At 43.1% G+C, this 23,962-nt stretch overlaps 1 protein-coding gene across 50 annotated transcripts in view; it reads left to right on the top strand.

The window, feature by feature from the left end:
- Nucleotides 1–23,962, top strand: part of PPFIBP1 (PPFIA binding protein 1) — a 120,932-nt gene that overhangs the window by 42,457 nt on the left and 54,513 nt on the right. For 25 of the 50 annotated variants that reach the window (XM_083701395.1, XM_083701393.1, XM_083701384.1 and 22 more), the window contains exon 2: nucleotides 23,115–23,198. In XM_083701395.1, coding sequence (XP_083557521.1) covers nucleotides 23,135–23,198 — 64 coding nt within the window. In that variant the 5' untranslated portion in view covers nucleotides 23,115–23,134. Of the gene's footprint in view, nucleotides 1–5,521; nucleotides 5,642–23,114; nucleotides 23,199–23,962 lie in introns of those variants that run through there. The other 25 variants (XM_083701370.1, XM_083701374.1, XM_083701373.1 and 22 more) reach the window with 3 other exon arrangements.

The raw sequence follows: 23,962 nt of genomic DNA, 5'->3' as shown, positions 1-23,962 counted from the left end.
CACAGTCTTTGTTCCTTTTTTTTGTTCCATGAATCTGGGGAGAATGGGGAATAATCCCTCAAAAACATTTTTATTTAAATAACCCTTTCCTCCCTGCTTAGCCAGGTAGATTTGCCCACCCAACACCCAACAATTCATTTGCCCACACTACAGGATCCATCAATTTTTAGCTAGCAAAGTTAACTTACATTTAAGGTCCACTCTTCTTGAATTCTTACAGTTACGTTCCTTGGAGAAGGGTAGTTGCAGAGAACCCTTGCGATGAAAATGATATGTAGAAACCGTCTATCCTCGCCCTCTTCCACAGCCCCATTGTAGGAGAAATTAACATCTTTCCAAACCTGCAATTTACAGTCAAATAGTCTCCAGCAGCTTTTGATGGCATCAAGTTGGCTGGGTTCCCTTTTCACTTATCCAAATTGTCCAAAATTAAAGGAGATCTGTAGCAAACTCGGTTATTGATTGAGACATTCTCAAGAACGGAGTCATGGTGAAACTCAGCCCCCTGCCCCTCTTTTCTTGGTGAAGTCTTCTAACTCCATCTAAGACCAAAGCAGGCATTAACAGGTTTCTGCGGGTTCACTTTGGCCCCCCGACTTAATTGGAGAGATTAAGTGGAATGCTCGCGCCCACTGTTCCCAATTATCTCCACCAGAGCCCCCCAGACTCTGGAGAGCTCAAGGGAGCGACTTTCCATGCTCGCTACTGGAACCGGAAGTCCTCTTCCAAGTCTTTGGGGTTCACCAGAGCCCTCTCCTTGCTTCCACCATGTTCATTTGTTCCACCAGGCTTGCTTTCCAGAGTGTTGAGCTTGTTGCCCATTTGGGTAGAAGTAGAACTGCAGATTTATGATCCTCCTTCTTTCCCCTCTGAGCATCAAACCCTTTGGAAAAACAAATGTTCCCTAAGGGCCAGTCTCCTTCTGGATATTGTTAGGCCAGATCAGGAAAGGGCAATATTTGTGAGTGTATAGATACTAGACAAGCCTTTGGCTTGGGATATATGGAGCAAGAAAAACACTTATTGAAGCAAATGTTGATCCAACGTAATCACAGAAAGACAAATAGGCTTTTTCTAGCTAGCATCTCTTTTAGAGTATTTCTATGTGATATTTTTAATGCTGGGACTTAAACCCCAAACTGACAGAAAACCAATGGAAGTGCCCGAGGCACAGCAGACATGTTGTCTGTATCCACAGCAACAGTGCTGAAGGTTTCTCATTCAAACCCAACTTCAGACTGATGTTTCTTGATTTGGTGAGATCTGAGAGACTCACAGCAAGGTGGAATGGCTTCAGGCCAGCAAACTTGTGTGTGACCTTTTATTTCACAGAACATTTACAGATTCCAAAGGACCATGTGTGAATGCACAGTGACAGCAGCAATGCACATGCATGCAGAAACAGCAGGAGTTCCGGCAAAGGCTACAAGTGTGAAGTAACTAATATTATCTCTGCATTGTATGAACGAGTCTATCCTAATACATTATGGCAGTTAAATTCTGCTTTTGGAATATTCTGGTTCCTACCAGCAATAATTATACATTTAAACACATGACATCTTTAAACCTCCAATCTGCAACATAGGATCCATATTAATGTTTCTTTAGAATCTGTCCCTGTCTTCCCATTTCTGTTTATATGTATTGTCTTTCTCTCACTTCTTCTGTATCCAAACTGTGGCTTGTGGAGCCTGTCTCTGTCTTCTCCTCTTTAATATTTGGAGGTAACTGTGCTGAGCTCTTGAATGTGTGCATCGTTGTGTTTGCTAACTAGCTCCAATCTGCAATTTTGCAACTGGAGATAGAAGTGGGTTTGCAAACTGTTTTTACATTTTCCTTGGATTGCAAAACATGGCACCTCTTATTTTGGTAAGCTCCAAAAAAAGAAAAGGGAGACAGCCTTTCAGGCTCTTGATGTCAGCCCCTTTTATTCAAAGCAGTGGTTACCTGGCAAATTTCTGTGCCATTGTGTTTGTGGTAGGCATGAGTCTCTGTCTGGGTCTCTGTTGAGTTAAGGCCAGTCCACTCTTGACTAATTGTTGGGGAGAAAAGTCAGTATTTCAGATGTAGTGTGCAACAATGTAGGTCATTTAATTTTATTTAAGCAGCTTTTTATTTAGCTGGCATCAAAAATGACATTTTAGAAGCTTTTGCATATCAGCATAAATGTCAGAATGCCATTGAATATCTGCTCAGACTCCATTTCAGTGGAAACTGATCCTCTAGGTTTATAGGGAAGAGGAGGCTAAACTGATTTTAGCTTGAATTATTTTTGTTAGCATTTTAATGAATGCCATCTTTAACATTCTGGTTTTACAAGAAGTGCCCCCACCTCCCCACTGGGTGCCTTTACCCATCTTTGAGTCCACCCAATGGTCTTCAAAAAGTAAAGTTAAAGTAGGGAGGTAGGGCACAAAGACAAATGTGAAGAATGCTAAGCTATGTTGTTTCATCAAAAGCTGCTTAAGATTATCTCATTAGAGAAGGCTAATTTTGCCTTTAAGCCAAATAATGTAGTGATATTTCATTAAAATGCACCATGAAAACAGTGGGTGTGCTTGACTTTTGAAACTGCAGCAAGAAAGTTTGCTGATTAGGACTGCAGAAAAGGCATTATTAAAGAAACAGTTCTTCATTTATAAATAAACTTTTCATAAGGTTCAGTTGACTGACATGTAACATTCCTTTTGGTTAGAACAGTGGTTCTCAAAACGTGTGGCATGCCATGCTGTGTGGCAGGAGAGGATGGCAAGCGTGGTGGCTAGATGCAAGGACAAGGAAAGAAACATTTAAACAGTTCAGAGTGTGTAATATAGTATAGCATAGTATAGTATCAAAAAAAATTTTTTATTTGCAGAATATGGATAGAGATCTTTTCAAAAGAGGAAATAGCATCAAATGATACTGAGGACAATTCTAGTTGTCCTTTATAATTATATTTTGGGAATGTTCCATATTCATAGCTGCATTGTTTTATACTTTTTGGATGGCCCATGATCATATTATAAAGTAGTTGTGTTCTGCGTTATAAATCAATCACTGCTAGGAGTTGTTATTCCACCCCCCCATCCCAGTATTTCTTGTCACTGCCTTCACTGGTTCTGATTTAAAAGAGAGGAAGAGCTGGGTATCATCCGCATACTGGTGAACACCCAGCCCAAACCTCCTGATGATCTCTCCCAGCGGCTTTATATAGATGTTAAAAAGCATGGGGGAGAGGACGGAACCCTGTGGCACCCCACAAGTGAGGGCCATGGGGTCTGAACACTCATCCCCCAACAACACTTTCTGGACATGGCCCTTTATCTGCAAAAAAAGCTTTGCAAAATCATTGCAGGAGATCCTGGGGTCCTTACCAGGCTCCGATGGTGAAGGTGGTTTTGTTAAACTACGAACCACCTGAAAGAGTCTCCTGCTGCTGTTTTCTGCAGATGCAATAGAGGTGGTGAAGAAGGTCCTATTCACCATCACTATCACCACTTGGTAGGCTCAACGTTGAACTCTAACCTGTGTCTGGTCCAGTTCAGAATGAGTTTTCCGCCACCGGTGGTCTAGCAGTCTCAGCAGTTGAGCAACTCACTGCAATAGATGGCGACTAATGAGGCCCACATCCCTCTCAGTACACCATGCAGACACTTACATTGCCTGAGTTCTTTGGTGCCCTGGTAGTGTGCAAATGTGATGACTGACATTTTTGTACAGAAGTCTTTATGGTCCACAGAATGTGTTGAGTTTTTCAACTTCCATATTCCAAGAAATGAGGGGTGCTAATAAAAAGTTGTAATATTACTTGGGAATTTAAAATATATTTTGATTAAATTAATATTTAGATTGCTTGGTAAGTAAAATGTGTGTAAAATTGCACAGAAATAATTAAAAGTGAGTGCCAAGTACTTGTAGTTGCTTTATATTGATATTTTATTATTATTATTATTATTATTATTAAGCATTAACTGTCATTGTCAGAAGGAAATATTGAAATTGTTTGGTTTTCTGAAAGCAGTTTATGTGCTTCTTAATCAAATATAGACTTACCCAGCTAAATGCTGTCCAGTCACAAAAATAATTGCAGATTTTGATTCTTCACAGCCAAAAACATATTTTTAAGACTCCTCACTGAAGAAATTTGTGAAAATTAAGTTTAACCCCCTTAATGACACGCTCTATAATGCGGCAGGTATCTGGAGCTGCTCCTCTTTCTCCCTGCTGTTCTGTCTCTCACAGCTTCTGTGTCCTGTGCATCCTGCAAATGAGGAACCTCAGGCCACAATAAATTCTTGCCCTCATTCCCAGTTCAGCTGCCACCACTGACACTTAACCTTTTGCCCTGCTCTTTTCAGGCACAGGTCCACACTTAAAGCTCTGTGTCCGAGTGCTGGGTTTTGTTTTTGTTTTGTCCTGGAGCTTTCTCCTTGAAAACCCTCACTTTAGCACTCAGGTGGAACAAATATCAAGTCAGGTTATCCGTGGATTGCCATTTGCTCAGACTGAGCTTTAAAGAGCAGGTTTTTGTGGGGAAAGCTCCATTGCAAAATAGGCTGCTCGGACTTGGCGTTTTAAAGCACATACTGTGCCTGGAAAGAGCAAAGGAAAGGGAAGTGTGAATAAGCTCTGAATGTATAAACCACGGACAAGAGACCCGAGTGCCCTCTATGTGCTGCTGGACTCAAACTCCCACCATCCCTGAGCATTGGACACGCTGGTTGTGACTGAGGAGAGGTGTAATTCCAACAACATCTAGAGGCTATATTTAGTCATTATTAAATTTTGCTTCTGACTTCTGCTCCGAGCTGACTTTCTTCCTCAGTTTTTTTTTTGGGGGGGGGTGTTGTTTGTTTGTTGCAAAATGAATAACATCACTTTTTATATTTTACAAACAGCAAGAATAAACTACAAAAGAAAATACCCCCCCAACCTTTTCCCTCAGTAATTTATGTCTTTTATGTGTAGCTTTGAAAATGGCCTCTTTTCCTCCTTTCCTGACATGAGTTTTTCAACTGGGGGGGTGTGTGTGGTGTGATCAACTGCTCATGTATGGCTGAGATGTGAATCACTTGCTCAGCGAGGAAACTCCCCCCCCCCCCATGCTTGGCTAGGCCAGGGAAAATGTCGCTGTGGCGATCACACAGGGCCCCCGGACGTTTGACGGTCTATGGACCCTGTGCCACCACTGCGGTTGCTTTCTTTGCTGCCACCACCCCGCTTCTCACGGGGACACATCAAGTCCAGACAGTTGTTAACGTAAACAAATAATCAAGTTTATTTTTAAGTGCAGGAATAAGCGTATGGTGTCAGTTTATTTTTCTCTTGTCAGTTTCTTAAATCTTAGTCCCTACAACTTCAAACTGAATTACTCCCAACTTTCTATCTAACTCCCTAACAATTCCTCTCCCTCTCTCGCAATACAACTCCACCCTCTTCCTTCTCCAACCCCCAGGCCTCAACTCCCAACTGACAAGCCTCAACTGTCAACCCCCAGACCTCAGCTGATTTTCAAAACCTCCCACTCGGTCTTTTACTCCCCCCTTGCATTCTCACTGGCCAATCACATCACACCCATTTTAACCCTTTCATTGACACATCCTAGGGGCAAACGCCACAGTCGCCATGGAAAGAAATCTTTTATTCTTTGAAAGGAGAGGTGAGATATCTGGAAATACCCTATTATACTTTTGGAACTGCTAGGGTGTCAATACTCTTATGAGTAGCCTTTTCACTTCATTCTGTAAACCTAAGAATAGAATAGTTAGATGCTGCCTCCTGTCCCGTCCCGTCCCCCCCGCCTGTTCACCACCATGATGTCTGAGTAGGGGAGAGTTGAAAGCTCACATCAATGTTGTAATTTTATCCATGGAAACTAAGTACAGAGCATTTAAGAACTAAATATAAGCACCACTAAAAAACAATTCTATTTCTGAGTCTTAAATAATATTGACTCTAAAGATAGAATTCCAGTGTGAAATATTTGTGAAGCAGAAAAGGTATAAAGGAGAGAGAAAAATGGTATCCTGACTTTTGTATGAGCTTCTCAAGAGTGTCTTGCAAGACTTCTGAACTGATCCATCAAGGCAATTCTCAAGCTCCTAAGTTCTTATGTACTGTGTAGATGAGTGTTTTGTTATGAGTTCACCTGGCAGTGAGCCCAATGATTATGATGGTGTTATTCCAGTAACTTGGGAGGCGTTCTGTTACGGTCACATGCCTTTTTGAGTCAAAAGAGAGGCAATCCTCATAAAATTATTTTAACTAAAAGACATGTGAATGTAGTGATCCAGTGTGTGACAGCATGAAAAATGTGAATTCCATTCCAGGGCAAGGATTGAAAATAAACTTGGCAATATCATAATTTCATTATGCAAAACTATGGTGACCCCAAACTTGAAATACGGTGTAAAGTTCTGGTCGTTGCACCTCAAAGTTGCTTTTGTCTTCTCTGAAGCTTCCAACTGTCACCTTCATTGGGGGGCAGTGGGGGGGGGGGTTCCTATTTTACCTCAAGAGGCAAAACGGTATATGCCACCCCTGCACAATCTTATACACCACTATCATATCCCCCTTAACCTTTTCCCTAAACCAGAAAGCCCAAGCTGTAGTAATCTTTCCTCATAAGGAAGTTGTTCCAGCCCCTCAGTCGCTTAGGTTTTCCATTTCTGAATTTTCTCTCTACAGTATCCTTTTTTGAGGTGCAACGACCACAACTTTACACCGTATTCCATGCTCACACATAGTTAACCTGTAAAATTTCCTTGCACATGATGTAATGATGATCACCAACTTGAGTGGCTTGAAAACAGAATTTTCAGATTCATAGAGGGTCGGGTTATCAGTGGCTCCTAGCCATGGGTGCTGCTGGAGGCACCATGCCCTGAATACCAGGTACAAGTGGGTTCTGCTTATGGGCTTCCCAGGGGTATCTGGTTGGCCACTGAAATGATGTTTTCAGCGGATGCTGTGGAAACAGGCCTTGGCCTGATCCAGCATGGCTCTTAGGATAGGTGTGGCATAATACAAAGGAGCCTCCACTCATTTGAAAAAGTCACCTATACCAGTTGCCACTTTGCTTGCTCCCAGAGAGCACTTTTCCTGTGCTCAGAAAAAAATGGAGGAGGATATCAGGACAGCCACTCCTGATATCCAGCGAAATGTGGGCATGTTTACAATGTAGGAGAGGGTGAGCCAGTTCAGATAGGAACTGAGCAGGAAGAGCAAACTGGATTTTTTATAAAGGGAATATTTATTCAGACTTTTCACAGGCAGCATAGGAGGTACTGGAGAGCATACTGGTATAGTCCAGTTGAGGGTTTCTTCTGCTGAAGAGAAACAAAGCTGTTTCTATTCAAAAGAAGTGAACCCATATCTCAGTTTGATAAGGAATTTCAGTTGCATTTGCAAATAAAGCTACTTCCTTGTTTTGGTCAGATAAAACAAATCACATCTTGTTTCACGCCTGTCATGGACAGTTGAACATATTCCTTTTCCTTTTTTACATTGTTGAGGTTCTTCTGGTATCTTAACTGTTTCTCCCGCCACATACTTAACTTTATTACTTTGAAAAACATTGTTCTTAGTATTCAGCATAGTTGATGAAATAAATATTGACCCAAATGCCATTGTTTGCACCAGGGTACAAATTCTTACTTGAGTAACTGCCTGCACAGTGTAGAATCAAATGTATATAGTTTCTGAAAGTTAATCAGTCTCTGTGTCTTAAATAGCTCTGTTTTTTAGAGTGTGGTGCTGAAAACTCCAAAGTTGCAGGTTTATTCCCTTATGGGATACCTGCAGGGTCCTTTCCAACTTTGCAATTCTATGATTCTAATGAGCATCTAATAAGAGATGTAGAAGCATCAGCTGCTAGAATAAATTGCAATCAGAAATTCTGCAGCCACTGCTAATTTATAGAAAGGGTTGTATCACCCTTCCCTGTAGAGCATAGTTTTGACATTCAGACTTAAACTGGAGATTTTAGTTTCTGTTGCATCGATGTGAAGCAGGTATTAACAGAGTGGTGATGATTCTCAGCTAGCTAGACTTGGGTTGAAATCTCTGTTTAGCTGTGAAGCATACTGGGTGGTGGTGGACAAATCACAATCCCTTAGTGGGGAACTACAACTCCCATTATCCCATTGGTCGCACTGGGTAATGGGGATTGGAGTCCAACAACACCTAGAGGGTCACAGGTGCCGATCTCTGCTTTACCTGAAGAAAACTCATAGAATGCTGTGAGGGCAAAATGGGGTAACTTTCACATCTGGCACCTTCAGCTCCTTGGAGAGACAGAATGAAGAGATAAAAATGTGTGTGAGAGGAGAAGCTGTGTATATTTCAGATGAAGGTGACAGTCGGAAATCCCTGTCAGCATTACGGCTTTGGGGCGTGATCCTTGGTGTGTGTATCTCTTGCAACAGTGGGCTTTCTTCATTTGACGGAAGCCCATTGGACTAATGGGGCACTGGAGATTTGCAGCAGCATTCTGCTGGCACAAATCTCTGGGAAGCCCAGCAGATTGGGTGTAAATCTTCCCTCTGGTGCCAGAGGACAAGAAGATTGATTGCGGGTAGAGCTGGCAAAACAAGAAGATCTGCCTGTTACAAAAACTGAGGAGCAAGAAAAACTGCTCCAACACCATGTTTTGAAGTTGGCCGTAGGCAGCTTTGGGCACAAATTGGTTTCTTGTTGTATTTTGGAAAAGCACCTAGGTCGTTGAGGTGCCAAACAAACAGTATATATTTAAACAAAACAGAATTTCTCCTTGTCTAGTGAAAATGCCGCAAGCTGCTGTGTGTAATTTTTCTGTCAAGATGAGTGAAAAGTGGCAAATGCCCTGTGCTTCCAGTGTTACAGGCCCTGGCAGGTATATTTGGGAAGACTTTGCCTTGCTCCCTGTGTTACTTCTGGGCAACAGGACGGGGAAGGTTGACAAACACCAAGCAGACTTTTCAGTTTTCTTTCAAGCCACAGCTGTTTGCTTTTGTGTTTTCTAGTTGTTGTTCTAAAATTCTGTACAGTGGAATGGCGGGGTTTAATGGTGGCCGAAAACTTGTCAGCTTCTGAGATTATTTTCTTCCTGCCTTGCCCTGCTTTCCTCCAGCAGTGAGGCAGCATTCTGTGCCCACTGAGCATGATCAGTTCACATTGCAGTGCTTTTTTTTAGGTGAGGGGAAAAATCTCCCCTGGATTCCCCCCCTCCCCCAAAATACTGCTGCAAACCTCGTCTTCTCCTGAAACCTCCCTCTTTTGTGTGAATGGTCCTGTAAGGACTGTCATTCAGATAATTGTGATCATTGTTAGTATATGCAACTGGGACCCTGCAAGAAAAGTGCTTCCCTTCAGGGCTCAACCCATTCTGTCTCATCCACAAACACAGTGTTTTCCTGTCCACTGGCACTCACCATTTTGTGCCTACCCTTACATGCTCAGTCATCATTGGACTGTATGTGAGTTTGGGTTCTCTTTGTGTTTGTTTCTTTGTTTTTGCAGGGGTTCAACACACGTGTGCCTAGCTCTAGCCCAGGGCCAAACAACATTTCATACCAAGGGGGGGCACACACTGCCTTGTCGCATGGCTGGGGAAACTCAGCCAGATGGGCGGGGTAATAATAATGATGATGATGATAATAATAATTGGGGTGGGAGTGGGGCCAAAATTTGACACCGGCCCCAGCCCTTGTGCCGCCTTTTCAAAGGTAGCAGAGCAAGGCATCAGGCTTTGGGAAGGGGGTGTGCAGCTCTGGCAGGATCCTGGAGCCCCCTTGCCTCCTCCCCAAATCTGGGAAAGCGCTAACTAGGTTTTGGGAAGGAGGCTGGAGGACCCAAAGGCAGTGTGGGGGCTGCAAGGACGACGGCGACATCACATGTTGCTGAGGGCTGCGAAAAAAGGCATGTTGGACTGTGCTGATCCAGCTATACTTCATAGAATTTTGCCATCTCAAATGTACAGTTAATGAAGTAGAATCATAGAATTGGAAGGGAACACGAGGGTCATCTAGTCCAACCCCCCAATGGAGGAATCCTTTGCCCAGTGTGGGGCTCAAGCCCATGACTGTGAGATTAAGACTCTCATGTGCTACCAACTGAGCTATCAACCAGCGGTTAATTTCTTTATGTGTGTGGACAGCTCTCCTTTTTTAAATGAGATGGTTCTTTCTACATTTATCACCATTCATGGTTAACCCCAAGTCTGCTGGTACTTTTTTCTTCGGGGTGTGTGGCTGTGAAGCACAAGCCCAGAAAGACTTGAAAATATGATGATGATATAAATCTGGTCACAGGTACATTCCATCTCAAGTAAAGGTTAAAAAAAGAAAAGGTAAAGAACCCCTGGACAGTGAAGTCCAGCCAAAGGCGACTGTGGAGTGTGGCACTCATCTTGCATTCAGGCCGAGGGAGCTGGCATTTGTCCACAGACTGCTTTCTGGGTCATGTGGCCAGCATGACTAAACCGCTTCTGGCACAACAGGACACCGTGACAAGTGCCAGAGTGCACAGAAATGCCGTTTACCTTCCCACCTATTTATCTACTTGCACTGGTGTGCTTTTGAATTGCTAGGTTGGCAAAAGCTGGGACAGAGCAATGGGAGCTCACCCCATTGCACAGATTTGAACAGCTGACCTTCCGATCAGCAAGCCCAAGGCTCAGTGGTTTAGACCACAGTGCCACCTGCATCCCCAGTTACTTTCTATGGTTCTATGGTAGCCTTTGTCTTAAGTTTTGTCAAAGTGTATAGTAAAAGATGTTAGTGTTTTGCTAATACGTTGGAGAGGCAATTGATTCTTTTCCTTTTGGAAGAGCTCTCTGAAAGATGCTCGCATGATCTGCTCGTTTGTTTCATAGCCTCATGACTGTGTCAATACCATACTAGGGGAATGTGCAGCATTTCCTTGCTTACATTAGCAGCTGGAGATCCATAAATGAATGGTTTGATTGTTTCCCCCTCCCTCTAGATCTGCTGATCCAAGTGGAATGTCTCAGAAAAATGGGTATATTGATTTTCAATGCATAAATAATATAAGCAGTAGGAATGTTTTGCTGCATAATTAAGCAATGAAATATCTAAAGTATATTTATCCAAATGGTGAGGTTTGTGTGGAGGTGACCAGATTAAGTTCAAAAGAATGTAAATGAGTAAACACCAGGGGTTTTTTGTAGCTGTTGGAGAGTCTTCATAGAGTTATCTTAAATCCATTTGAGATATGCTATCTTTCAGATAGGGGGACGCAGGTGGCGCTGTGGGTTAAAGCCTCAGCGCCTAGGACTTGCCGATTGAAAGGTCGGCGGTTCGAATCCCTGCGGCGGGGTGCGCTCCCGCTGCTCGGTCCCAGCGCCTGCCAACCTAGCAGTTCGAAAGCACCTCCGGGTGCAAGTAGATAAATAGGGACCGCTTACCAGCGGGAAGGTAAACGGCGTTTCCGTGTGCAGCTCTGGCTCGCCAGATGCAGCTTTGTCACGCTGGCCACGTGACCCGGAAGTGTCTCCGGACAGCGCTGGCCCCTGGCCTCTTAAGTGAGATGGGCGCACAACCCCAGAGTCTGTCAAGACTGGCCCGTACGGGCAGGGGTACCTTTACCTTTACCTTTTATCTTTCAGATGGTACTCATTTTTCTTTGGGAAAGGAGAAACAGTAAACTTAAAAGTTAAATAAAATAACATTCTCAACCAAACTTAAGTATTCAATTTCTAATTACAGCAGACACAATTTATAGTTTTAACTGAGGGTAATTTTAACTTCTGAAAGTCAGCTTGCTGACACCGTGGCCAAGAAGTGATAAAAGGTTATACTTTCCCTCCCTTTCTTCCTTCACCAAATACGGATCACAGAGAGATCAGTATGTAGGATCCAGCACAGTCCATCTGACTAGAAAGAGGGCTTCATCTCACCTACAGGTGGTACTTAACATCACGGAAGCTAGCTCCGCTACGCCCAGAAACCTCACCTAGATATTGTAGAGGCTGCGCCTCCACACTCACATACCTCCACATGTGGTGGGAATGCCCTAAAATCCAACCGTTCTGGACAGCAGTCCTGCAAGAGATATGCAAAATAGCTAAACAGGTATTAGAATTCACCTAAGAATGTTAAGAATGTCTTGCTATATTTTCATGTGCATGGGCTTTCTATAATATAAAATGTTCACTCTCTCATTAAAAGGTTGGTTGAATTGCTTGGCATCTGTGGTTTGGTTTTGCTGCAGGATTGAAAAAATGGCACAAACTGCTTACAGTATCTTCCTTTCTTCTTTGACATTTGAAAGCTGGAATATCATTTTGATTAGTTGCTCTTCTTTTTAGGCCCAGTTCTCATAAACTGAATTAAATAACTTCAGGCTTCCTGGGAGCAGGAGACTCAAATGGTTCAGGACTCCTTGGTACAATAGGGTGTCTCATTTTAAGGGGTGAAACTTAATTTTTGGCAGCAAGTGTATTGGGGAGCCTTGTCCAGAATTATCTCCTTTCTGGCACAATTCTCCCTTCTTTCCACCCTTAACTAGAATGCAGGGGCTGTGTAGCAAAGAAGAACGAGTGGTGACTCGGTGGATGGCACAGATGTGGTGAAACAGGGTAGACTATTGTTGGCATCCATCTGTATTGAGAGACAGTGGAGTGTGCCTCTGGGGGTGAAGTCTAATCGCTGTGTTAGCAGCAGTTCCTGGGGCACAAGTCTGGGCTGTGTGTCTGGAGGTCCTGGGCTGCCCGGATGACAAGAGTCCCCTCTCAGCCTTGCTGATGTGGTCCAAAGGAAAGCAGACTTTTGGCACCTGCTTGGCTGCAGGAGTTCCTGGAAGGAGGCGTACAAGGTTCCATCCAACAGTCTTTGGGATTGCACTCCAGATTGATGTCTAGAAGCAGAGTTTTCCTTCTCCTAGATGGGCTCTTCTGCCCCACACTTCCCTCTACAGCACAGCGACAAACTATACAATTTGTTTAAACCTTTCTGATTGCGTTCTAAAGTCCATATTTGAGGCACGGCTCTTAGCAGACTGCTGTAATCTTTGTGCAGGGAAATATTTCCATCCTATGTGTGTAAAGCAATGCTGTTTGTTGCAGGAATTTTTGTTCTTTTTCTTCACAAATATTTGTTTCAGAGTACATACATTTAGCCAAGAAGGGTTTTGATTTATCATGTAGAAATGAAGCTTCTCTAAGAAATGGCCACATGTGTAGGTACGCAACACAACTGGAATGTCAATAGCTGATAAAGTAGTTCTTGACTGATAATGGAAATTTACTTTGGCTTGAAATTGGCTTTTGCTGTCTAGCCTTGATGAATTGTTAAGCCAAACAAGGTGTTCAGTGATGAGTGCAGGAATTGGCATGGATTATTTGTCTGTGTTGTTTTGGGAAAGTAAGAGTGAATGTCTGTTTGAAATGGTCCTTCAAAGCAATTTGAAAAATGCATATGAACTGTGGCAATTTGAAAAATGCATATGAACTGTGGCATATGAACTTATTGATGCTCTTTACTCATGTCGGGACATTTTTTGTGCTGAAGGATTTCATAGAATCATAGAGTTGGAAGAGACCACAAGGGCCATCGAGTCCAACCCCCTGCCAAGCTGGAAATACCATCAGAGCACTCCTGACATATGGTTGTCAAGCCTCTGCTTAAAGACCTCCAAAGAAGGAGGCTCAACCACACTCCTTGGCAGCAAATTCCACTGTCGAACAGCTCTTACTGTCAGGAAGTTCTTCCTAATGTTTAGGTGGAATCTTCTTTCTTGCAGTTTGGATCCATTGCTCCGTGTCCGCTTCTCTGGAGCAGCAGAAAACAACCTTTCTCTCTCCTCTATGTGACATCCTTTTATATATTTGAACATGGCTATCATATCACCCCTTAACCTCCTCATCTCCAGGCTAAACATGCCCAGCTCTCTTAGCCATTCCCCATAAGGCATCGTTTCCAGGCCTTTGGCCATTTTGGTTGCCCTCCTCTGGACACGTTCCAGTTTGTCAGTGTCCTTCTTGAACTGTGGTGCCCAACACTGGACACAGTACTCCAGGTGAGGTCTGACCAGAGCAGAATACAGTGGCACTATTACTTCCCTTGATCTAGATGCTATACTCCTATTGATGCAGCCCAGAATTGCATTGGCTTTTTTAGCTGCCGCGTCACACTGTTGGCTCATGTCAAGTTTGTGGTCAACCAAGACTCCTAGATCCTTTTCACATGTACTGCTCTCAAGCCAGGTGTTTCCTGTTTATGTGTGTACTTGTACCAATGTCTCCCCCCCTTTAAATCTTCTCTACTGCTGATGAAAATAGCATAAGCCTACTAAAAATCTGACTCCCCACAATTTGCTGACTTTATTTGCCCTATTAGTACAAGAACATGTCTGTTCACAGTGTGCGCATATTAAATGGATTTGAGGGATACTATCATTACATCGTTTTTACTGAACAGGTTTCCACTTGTTAAAAAGCATCTGTTCTCAGTTCTTGCAAATATGTTTCCCCCTTTTGAAACTGTTTTATTGCATCTTGTACCATAGAGTGCATTTGAGTTGCATGTGAACCCCCCCCCCCCCCGTGACAGTCTGTTGTTTCTTATTGTGTTGTGTCAAAGCACTGACTAATGTGGGAGAAATGTTTTTTCCAGCACTCTGTACCTGGCTGTTCCAGCCCCTACTCTAATCTGCCTGTTTAAAAAATGCATTGAGGAGGTTGCATTCTTTCCCTGTTTGCTGTGCAGAGCATGGAACTCCTGGATGCAAGCTGATACTAAAGCATACTCTAATTCTTTTTTTATTCTGTGCTGCTCATTCCAGATTTAAAAAGGTCTGTCATTTCCAAACTGTGCACCTCCAGGATATATGCTAGTGTTCTGTGAAAAAGAAATGAATTAAATGATGAAAGGCTCCCATGTCTGGCTGTTGTGCCTCTGCTTGATATACTGCTCTGGCTGTGCCTTTTCCCAGTTAGACTCAGTGTCTGAATTGTGCTTTTGGCTGAATCATCCAGTAGCTCCCAGTACCAACATATTTATCCTCACTCTGAGGAGGATGCCCCTTGCATCTCAGCATGAATCACAATTTGGACATATCTGGAACACGAACCATGCCAAAATAAAAGAAGGCTTTTCCCAGCATCAGTAGTTCTTGTGCCAATGAGAGGTAAAGTTTTTTGGGGCTGCTCATCTGAAAATATTTTAATTGAAGAGCAGCATAAAGATTCTTTAAATTCTGAATAAAGTTTACAGAAAAACTGAAATAGATGACAGTAGATGGCTGCTTATACACCTCACTAGGAAGAAGGATTACGAACCAAACCATAATCATGGTATCCTTCTGGACCGTCATGGGCGGTTGGGAACTGGGGGCATTGTTATACAGTGGTTCTGTTCCTTTCTCCAGGGCCATGTCCAGAAAGTGGTGTTGGGGGATGAGTGTGCTCAGTTGTGGGGTGCCTTAGGGCTCCATCCTCTCTCCCATGCTTTTTAACATCTATATGAAGCCACTGGGAGAGATCATCAGGGGGTTTGGGCTGGGTGTTCACCAGTATGCGGATGATACCCAGCTCTACCTCTCTTTTAAACCGGATACAGCGAAGGCAGTGAAGGTCCTGTGTGAGTGTCTGGAGGTGGTTGGAGGATGGGTGGTGGCTAACGGATTGAAGTTGAATGGGACAAGACAGAAGTATTGTTGCTGGGGGACAGGGAACGGGCAGGTGTGGGGGACTCCGTGGTCCTGAATAGGGTAACTGTGCCCCTGAAGGACCAGGTACACAGCCTAGGAGTCATTTTGGACTCACAGCTGTCCATGGAGGTGCAGGTCAATTCTGTGTCCAGGGCAGCTGTCTACCAGCTCCACTTGGTACGCAGGCTGAGACCCTCCCTGCCCGCAGACTGTCTCGCCAGAGTGGTGCAAGCTCTGGTTATCTCCCGCCTGGACTACTGCATGCACTCTACATGGGGCTACCTTTGAAGGTGACTCGGAAACTGCAATTAATCCAGAATGTGACAGCTAGTTTGGTGACTGGGAGTGGCCACCAAGGCCACATAACACCGGTCTTGAAAGACCTACATTGGCTCCCAGTATGTTTCCGGGCACAATTTAAAGTGTTGGTGCTGATCTTTAAAGGCCTAAACGGCCTTGGTCCTGTATACCTGAAGAAGTGTCTCCACCCCCATTGTTAGCCTGGACACTGAGATCCAGTACCGAGGAACTTCTGGCAGGTTCCACACAGCGAGAAGTGAAGCTACAGGGAACCAGGCAGAGGGCCTTCTTGGTAGTGGCACCCGTCCTGTGGAATGCGCTCCCATCAGATGTTAAGGAGATGAGTAATTGCGTGTCAAGGCCCCGCACCCCCTCCTTTGATGAATAAAACACATGGACACCAGTATTTTAGGAAAAGGCCACAACTTTTATTGGTTACAGATTGTGAGTAGTATTGGTTTTGGCACTGGACCCAACATCTGACTCCTGCCCACCATGCAGGAAGTCTCAAGAGGGCCTTCTTGGTAGTGGCGCCCGCCCTGTGGAATGCCATCCCATCAGATGTTAAAGAGATGAGAAATTATATAACATTTAGAAACACCTGAAGGCAGTCCTGTATAGGGAAGCTTTTTAAGGTTTAATGTTTTACTGTGTTTTTATATATGATGAAAGCTGCCCAGAGTGGCTTGGGCAACCCAGTCAGATGGACGGGGTATAAATAATATCTTTTTATTTTTATCAGTTGAACTTCTTATTGGATGTGAGTCCTGTGGTCTGTGTTGAACTCGAATTGAATAAAGAAGGAAAGGTATTAGTGGTGGTTCCTGTTGTAGGGATAGACAAATTTTGAAATCAAACTGTTAACAGCTGTATTGAATGAATGAGTCTGTATCTAACATCTGTCTATTTTTGGTCCCTGAAATGATGGCTCTTTATTGTTCACATGGGATCAGAGAGCGAAGGGGTCTATTATGCCAATTTCAGGGAGATTGCAAATGTGGCCTTCATGCCCCAAGAAGCTGCTGCTTGTGGAATTTTACAACTCTTTGATCTGGCTGCTCTTTTTTTAGCCTGTGCAGTTCATTCATGTAGATTACTGTTTGCTTTTCAAGATTTAGCTTCCCTAACTTCAGAAAGTAGGTTACTGAAAGAGGCGTATGTCAGGAACTTTCTCCTCTGTCAATCAGAGGTTACTGTTCATGCTCAAGCCTGCTTTCCTTTAGAAAGATTGATGGGGCATCTTTCAATGAACTAATTTTTAAAGCTTGTGACTGCATACTCTCTGCACATGTAGCTGCCTAGCTGCCTGAAATAAAATAACAATAACCCATAATGTTAAGATTTTACCTGTGTATTCACAAAAGCAAATGACTTCAGTTTAGACCATTATCTTGCTTCCAAATGGACAGGTTCTCTTGCCTTTTGTATCAGAAGTGAATCATGCAGAATTTGAATTCCCAGTACCACCTTCTACACAAGGAACACTTTTCACTTGGAAATGCCTGGAGGGGACTTATCTGATGTGGGTTCTTTCCCAATTGCTGCTGGGAGGAGAGTGGGGCAGAGGGCAAGTGAGAGAAGGCTATGTTCCAAGGCCCATATTTCAGTCTCTCTCTAGGGCTCTCCAAACAGGTCCATGTACAGTACTTTGTAGAGCAGGCGTGGCTAAGGTGTCTCTGTCCAGAAGTTAGAGGCAGGGGGCAGACTAACCTTGAACAGCTAAAAGGCCCTGGGAGGCTGGAGGGACATTGCTGGAACCACTCTTGACTTCGGGCAACAGGCTAAAACAGTTCTAATTTTGGTTGCTCTGTTTTGTTTTTGTCAGGTTGGTGTTGGTTAAATGTTTAGTTGGGGGTTACAGTTATACCCAAATTAAAATAACTGCTAACTGTTTATTGTTGTTTTTATTGTTGTTGTTGTTTGTTTCTATTGATTTATTGGTTTGTTTGTTTCTTGTATAGGATATTTTGTTTTTTAATGTTTGATGTTTTGCTGTGTTTTTATATATGCTGTAAGCCACCCAGAGTGGCTGGGGAAACCCAGCCAGATGGGCGGGATATAATTAAAAAAATATATTATTAAAATTGCTACCTCCTGTTGCCTGTCTGTAAAGCAAAAAAAAGGATGACCTTTCTTGCAGAGTTATGGTGAGGATAAATGTAAAGCACTTTGACAGGGAGAGGACACTGTTTTTGCTGATGCAACTGGAGTGGATCTATAGGCTCAGGCTACTTGGGCTGCAGATGACACATAACACTTTGATGGCTAGCTTCCGTTAGTTTTATGGCGTTGACCTTCATTAAGGAAGTGGAAGCGAGGACGTGCCAGATATATCTCCCAGCCTGAACCTGCTGCTTTAGCTTTATGCTGTATCTGCATTTACAGTAAATGTTCTGTCACCAAGGCTACTATGTACCAGGCATAATCCTTAGTAATTTACGGTATCTCAGCTATATAAGTTTTCCAGTGCCCTGTACAGCAGAGTATAGAATTGTATCCGTATCCTTCTCCTGCTTCATAAAAAAATGAAGCTACCAAAATTCTGTACCTGGAACATTTCACAGGGAGTGGAGAAGACACTTCTTTCTCTCTCCAACCCCCAGTATTTCAGACCCCAGATAACTAATCTTCAGACGCATCTAGATCTTGCTGGCCCAGTATTCCATTCACTGTTACGAAGGATGACAGTTGCAACCAAAATTATTCAAGCCCCATTGCAAATCAGGTTTATAATCAAAATTTACAGACTTTCAGCTGTTTGCAGTGAGAAAATCAAACAAAAGCAATTTAAATAGCTCAAACCAATATAATCAATTAAATGATATTTTTAGGCTGGATAAAGGAGCTGGTTTTGGTAAAGAACTTTCAAGATTGCAGAGAGAACTGCTGGAAAATAATGAAAAAATTCTGTCAAAAATATATAAATTGGTGCTGGAGTGGGAAACAAAAGATGAGGAAGTAAGATCTGTAATGATTCATTGGGCAAAAGATGTGGGACATAACATACAAATTACCTCATGGGAAAAGTTATGGAATAAAGATCAAAAATTTACTGCTTGCTGTCCATTAAAAGAACATATTATGAAAATTATGTATAGATGGTATCTGACTCCTACAAGACTTGCAAAAATGTGTAAGAACAGAACCAACATATGTTGGAAGTGTAAAGTTAAGGAGGATACATTCCACCATATGTGGTGGACATGTAAAATAGCTGAGCCCTTCTGGGAAAGGATTTACAAGGAACTGAAAAAAATGGTATAACTTTATTGAATACATTAAAGAACACTATGAGAGTTTAAAAACATTAGCAGGATTCACATAACGCTTGTAGTTTAAATTAACAAAGGATAACAATAGTATAACAAAGTTAGATAAAGTAATTAGAGGCAGTTAAAAGGGGAAGAATTCTGGAAGCCAGGGTGAGGGTGGGAGGAAGTCCTGGGGTTCAGGGAACCTCATAAAGGTATTGATATGAATATGGTTTTCTTAAAATAAGTGTATATGCCTGTGTGTATATGTATACAGTGGTACCTCGGGTTACATACGCTTCAGGTTACAGACTCAGAAATAGTACCTTGGGTTAAGAACTTTGCTTCAGGATGAGAACAGAAATTGCGGCGTGGCAGCAGCAGGAGGCCCCATTAGCTAAAGTGGTGCTTCAGGTTAAGAACAGTTTCAGGTTAAGAATGGACCTCTGGAACGAATTAAGTACTTAATCCGAGGCACCACTGTATGTGTGTGTGTTTTTAAAAAAGATTTTTTTTTTGAAATTTTGAAAAGAATTAGAATAATAATAATGAAATAGCCCAACACAACAGGTGCTTCAGGTGGTTTCCCCAAATTCAGCTGAAACTGCAAATTATACTGGCTTGTCCAGTCTCACTATTATTCAGCCTCTCCATGGCAAGCATCTTTAGTATTTAGTAGAGCAGCCTTGGGCTGCTATGACTGCTGTAAACGAGATCCATAGCCAGATAGCAGCTTCCAGCAGCATTCCTGAGGAATCTGAGCCCATTCCTCCTCACACCAAAGATTTTCTGTGGGGTTCAAGTCAGGTGACTGTGATGGCCACTGTAGAACCTTCCAGGACTATTTCTGCAACCAAACCTTGGTGAAATTTGAGGTCTGCTTGGGATCGTCGTCCAGTGACACCGAAGCCTCAGCTTCTTCACAATCCTCCTAGGATTTCATGATACTTCAATGAATCCAGCCTGCCTTCCACAGGCTGGAGGATGCAAAGCAGCCCCAGAGCATCACCAAGCCGCCACCACCATGCTTCACTGCAGGCAGAGTGTTCTCTTCAGAGTACGCAGCATTCTTCTTCCTGCAGACATAGCACTGATCCAAGGAGCCGAAAAGTTCCGATTTTGTTTCGTTGCTCCACAGAACAGAATCCCAAAACTCTGCAGCTTATTTATATGATTTTGAGTATATTGGAGTTGACTTTTCTTGTGCTTTGGGGTCACTACTGGTGTACGTCTTGGAGTTCTGGCATGGAAAGCATGTGTGTTTTAGTCTGTGCTTTACTGTGTTCACTGAAACCTCAGTGCCCACTGCCACCATGTCTTGCTGCAGCTCTTTTGCAGTCACTTGAGGGTTTCCCCCCAGCCTGCCCTCTCAGAAATCTGGTTGCTGCCTCAGATAGCTTCTTTTTTCTGCCCCGTCCAGGTAGTTTAGCTTTGAACTTGCAAACTATGCTTCCAACAGTGTGTCTAGGAACATTCAGTGCCTTTGCTATCTTTTTGTATCCTTCGCCTTGTTTGTGAAGGGCAATAATCTCTTCTCTTACCTTCTTGGACCATTCTCTTGACCTACTTATATTTCTACCATGCAGCCAAATTTGACACTCAGCAAACCCCTAGTCAGTTCAGGTATTTCGTGTGTTGCAGCTGAAGCGCACCTGGTGCAACTAATTAAGCCCTTGATTGGTTACATCAGGTGTGTTTAAGAAAAAACCTGTTGTATTTGTGCTGTTGTTACAGATTCTATTCAGGGGGTTGAATAATAGTGAGACAGGAGAAGCCAGTATAAATTGTATTTTCAGCTGAATTTGGGAAAATGAAGCATCTGTTGTGTTGAACAATTTCAATTGCTTTGTTTGATTTGCTCATTGCAAACAGCTGAAAGTCTGTAAATTTTCAATAATTTTGATTGCGACTGTCTACCATATGAATTTACAGCTGGCTAAACTCCCAAAATCAATCCTAAATTATTAAATCGATGCCCCATCAAGGCATCAATTTTGTTTAGAGGTGCCAGCAAACACAGTTTGTGAAATGGCATTGTCATTTGCACAGATGCTAGCTTGATCCCGCCCCGTCTCCTTGGTAACTGAGATGTCTGCTTCTTGCTGCACTTCACAAGGTGTTAGAATAAATTCTAAAAAGTGAGAATGTAAACTGAGGGATTAAGCAACGTTCAGCGGCTGCAAATACAAGGGGGAGGGTTAATCCTCCATTTAAGCTTTATGAATGAAGCTGCAAGAGAGTTGAACTTTAGCATGGCACTTTCTGGTTGCTGCCTCTGGTCTGTTAAGCTTCTGTGTGTTTGAGTGGCCTTGCAAGCAACGGTGGAGCTGCTGCTTAAATCTTCTTTTGTGTCTTTGTCTGTGCCAGCACTGATGTAGTCTATTGAACATGGTGCCCGTTCAGGACCAGATTTTCCGCCACTCGGAATACGTAGGTGCCTGGAGTCTGGCACATGGCAGATGAGAAGCAGGGAAGGATAAGGGTGTGAATGGAAGAGGCTGGATTGTGATGTGTTCTTGGGGACGTGGAAAATAAGGATGTGCAGGGGGCATATAGAATAGAATGTTGAAGCGCCAAAATACATTACATGAAATTGCTTGTGCATCTGTTGTTGGATGCTAGTATTTCACTTAGGTGGGAGATTTGATTGATTTCTTATGTTATGGGGGTGCAATTTAAAGTAAACCTTCAAAGGAAAAAATGACGCCAACCCCCTCCGCCAAACCTGCGCTAGCCCTTTCCATAACATGCTAGTTTTGTTTGATTTGCAGGAGGACATTTCAATGTTTGATCTCGTTTGAAGTGGCCACAAGCAAAAAGCTGTACCACTTGCCTTTCTAATAATGTATGTTTCAGCTCATATATGGAGGCCAGCAACAAGACCCTGATTGGTCGGCAAACAGCAGGCTCCAAACTCTCTTGTTTTATTTATTAAATTTATATCTTTCCCTTCTTCTCAAAGGAGCCTCGAATGGCTAACAACAAGTAATAATACAATAAAAGCATCTTTTTTTAAAAAAAAATGTGTTTATCACATCATGTTGTGGTAGTTTGTGGCAACCTATGCATTTTTAAAGAAGAAAAATGGTTCTGCATGATTAGCAAAAGCCACTAACAGAAATAAACTGCTTACATTTTACAACCTGTCAGCTCCAAGCTTGTGGCTGGTAAATGTGTGGTATCTTGCATAAAACCCTAAAACATAATGAGAACAGCTCTTGGGGAGAGCATTGGGGGCCTCTGTTGTGTAGAGCCTATGCAGCTGGTGACCTGCAGTCCACATGAAGCCATCCAGCCATTTTCTTTGGTTTACCAAGTATTTGACAGTTTCTCTGATTTTGCAGTCCCAGGGAGGCAGCACTTGGTGACCCACCACATGCCCCTGGCGTGCTGCCAGAATCGCAACTTGTGTGTGCTGGTTCAGTTTTACAACAATTGCAATTTTTGCAGCTGGTTATGAGCTGAAGCTATAAACCTTGTTGTTCTCTTTATAAATCCCATTGTAGCTAGCAGGACACAACTGCAGAATATGTGGTTTTTGAGGGTTTGTTAAGACCTCAGTTCTCCTGTGAGCTAACTTTTCATCTGCCAGCTTTAGAAGGGAACAGATGTTCTCCAAACCAGACAGGCTATAACTGTGCATGCTGTTGGAACTAGGCATTCTGCAGGAATGCAATCTCCCTCCCCACACAAACGCAAGGTTCCCAACCAACCCAGCCTTGCCTAAAGCAGGCCTGGGTGACGTGCACCTGTGGACATTGTTGGGAACAAAATCCTGTTCTGCAAATGCTGAAGTGAAGAAAGGAGTTGGACTAGATGACCCTTGGGGTCCCTTCCAACTCTGATTCTATGATCGTTTGCAGATTGCTTAATTTAGTTGTGGCTTCTGAAGGGTTGAAAAACATGTTTAACATTGTCGCTTCATTACTTCAGGTATTTGCAGAATCCAGAAAATGATGAGTGATGCAAGTGAGATGCTGGCTGCCGCTTTGGAACAGATGGATGGCATTATTGCAGGTAGAACATTAACCCAATGTTTTCTTTTAATCTGCTTGATTGCCCTTTTGCTCCTGGAGGGGATGTGTTCTGGAGTAGGAAGACACTGAGCATGGTGAATTTCTCTCTTCAAAAAATCAAACCGAAACTTCTCTTCGCAAATTCATTCAAACCAAACCATTAACTTGCTTGAAGCTCTCTGCTTCACCCTCACCACCTGCTTTTCAAAGCTGTCAGGTGGTGTGGCTCCTACTGTTGCAGTCTGTTCATTTGAGGGAGGAATGTTTTCCCCAAATATAGGTTAAAGTGTTGTGCGTGTTGGAGGTTATCAAAGGGAGAAGGGCCACCAGGAGCAACCTGGATTATGTTAGCACAGAAAAGGGGATGAAGTGGTAAAATTGTGCCTGGACTATGGCAGAGATGGCAGGTGGGGGAATTGCACTGTTGAACAGCTTTTTCGTGGAGATAAACATTACCTACTCATAAGAAATCAGCATATAAGAAGGGTAGGCCTGCATTACCTTTATGTACTAGGTTTTGGGCATGTTCCCATTGATGGTTCACATTCCCCCCCCCCCCATCTAAAGTAGCACAGCCCAATAACAGTTGGATCACCTCATCAGCTATTTGTGAGAACTAGGTCTCAACTGCACTGTCTCTCTTACTCAGTTCTGAATTATATCCCCAGGGGAAGGGATCTTCCGGCCAGGCACACTAGCATTTTGGTTTGATTTCATGCCAAGCCAAGCTGTGCAAACAGCTGTTTAAACTAGAAAAGTATTCTG

The sequence above is a fragment of the Podarcis gaigeae genome (assembly GCF_964106915.1).
Source record: "Podarcis gaigeae genome assembly, chromosome: 10".
NCBI classification, from domain to species: Eukaryota; Metazoa; Chordata; class Lepidosauria; order Squamata; family Lacertidae; genus Podarcis; species Podarcis gaigeae.
The sequence above is the reverse complement of the archived record's forward strand: the minus strand, read 5'-3'. Positions and strand labels throughout refer to the sequence as shown.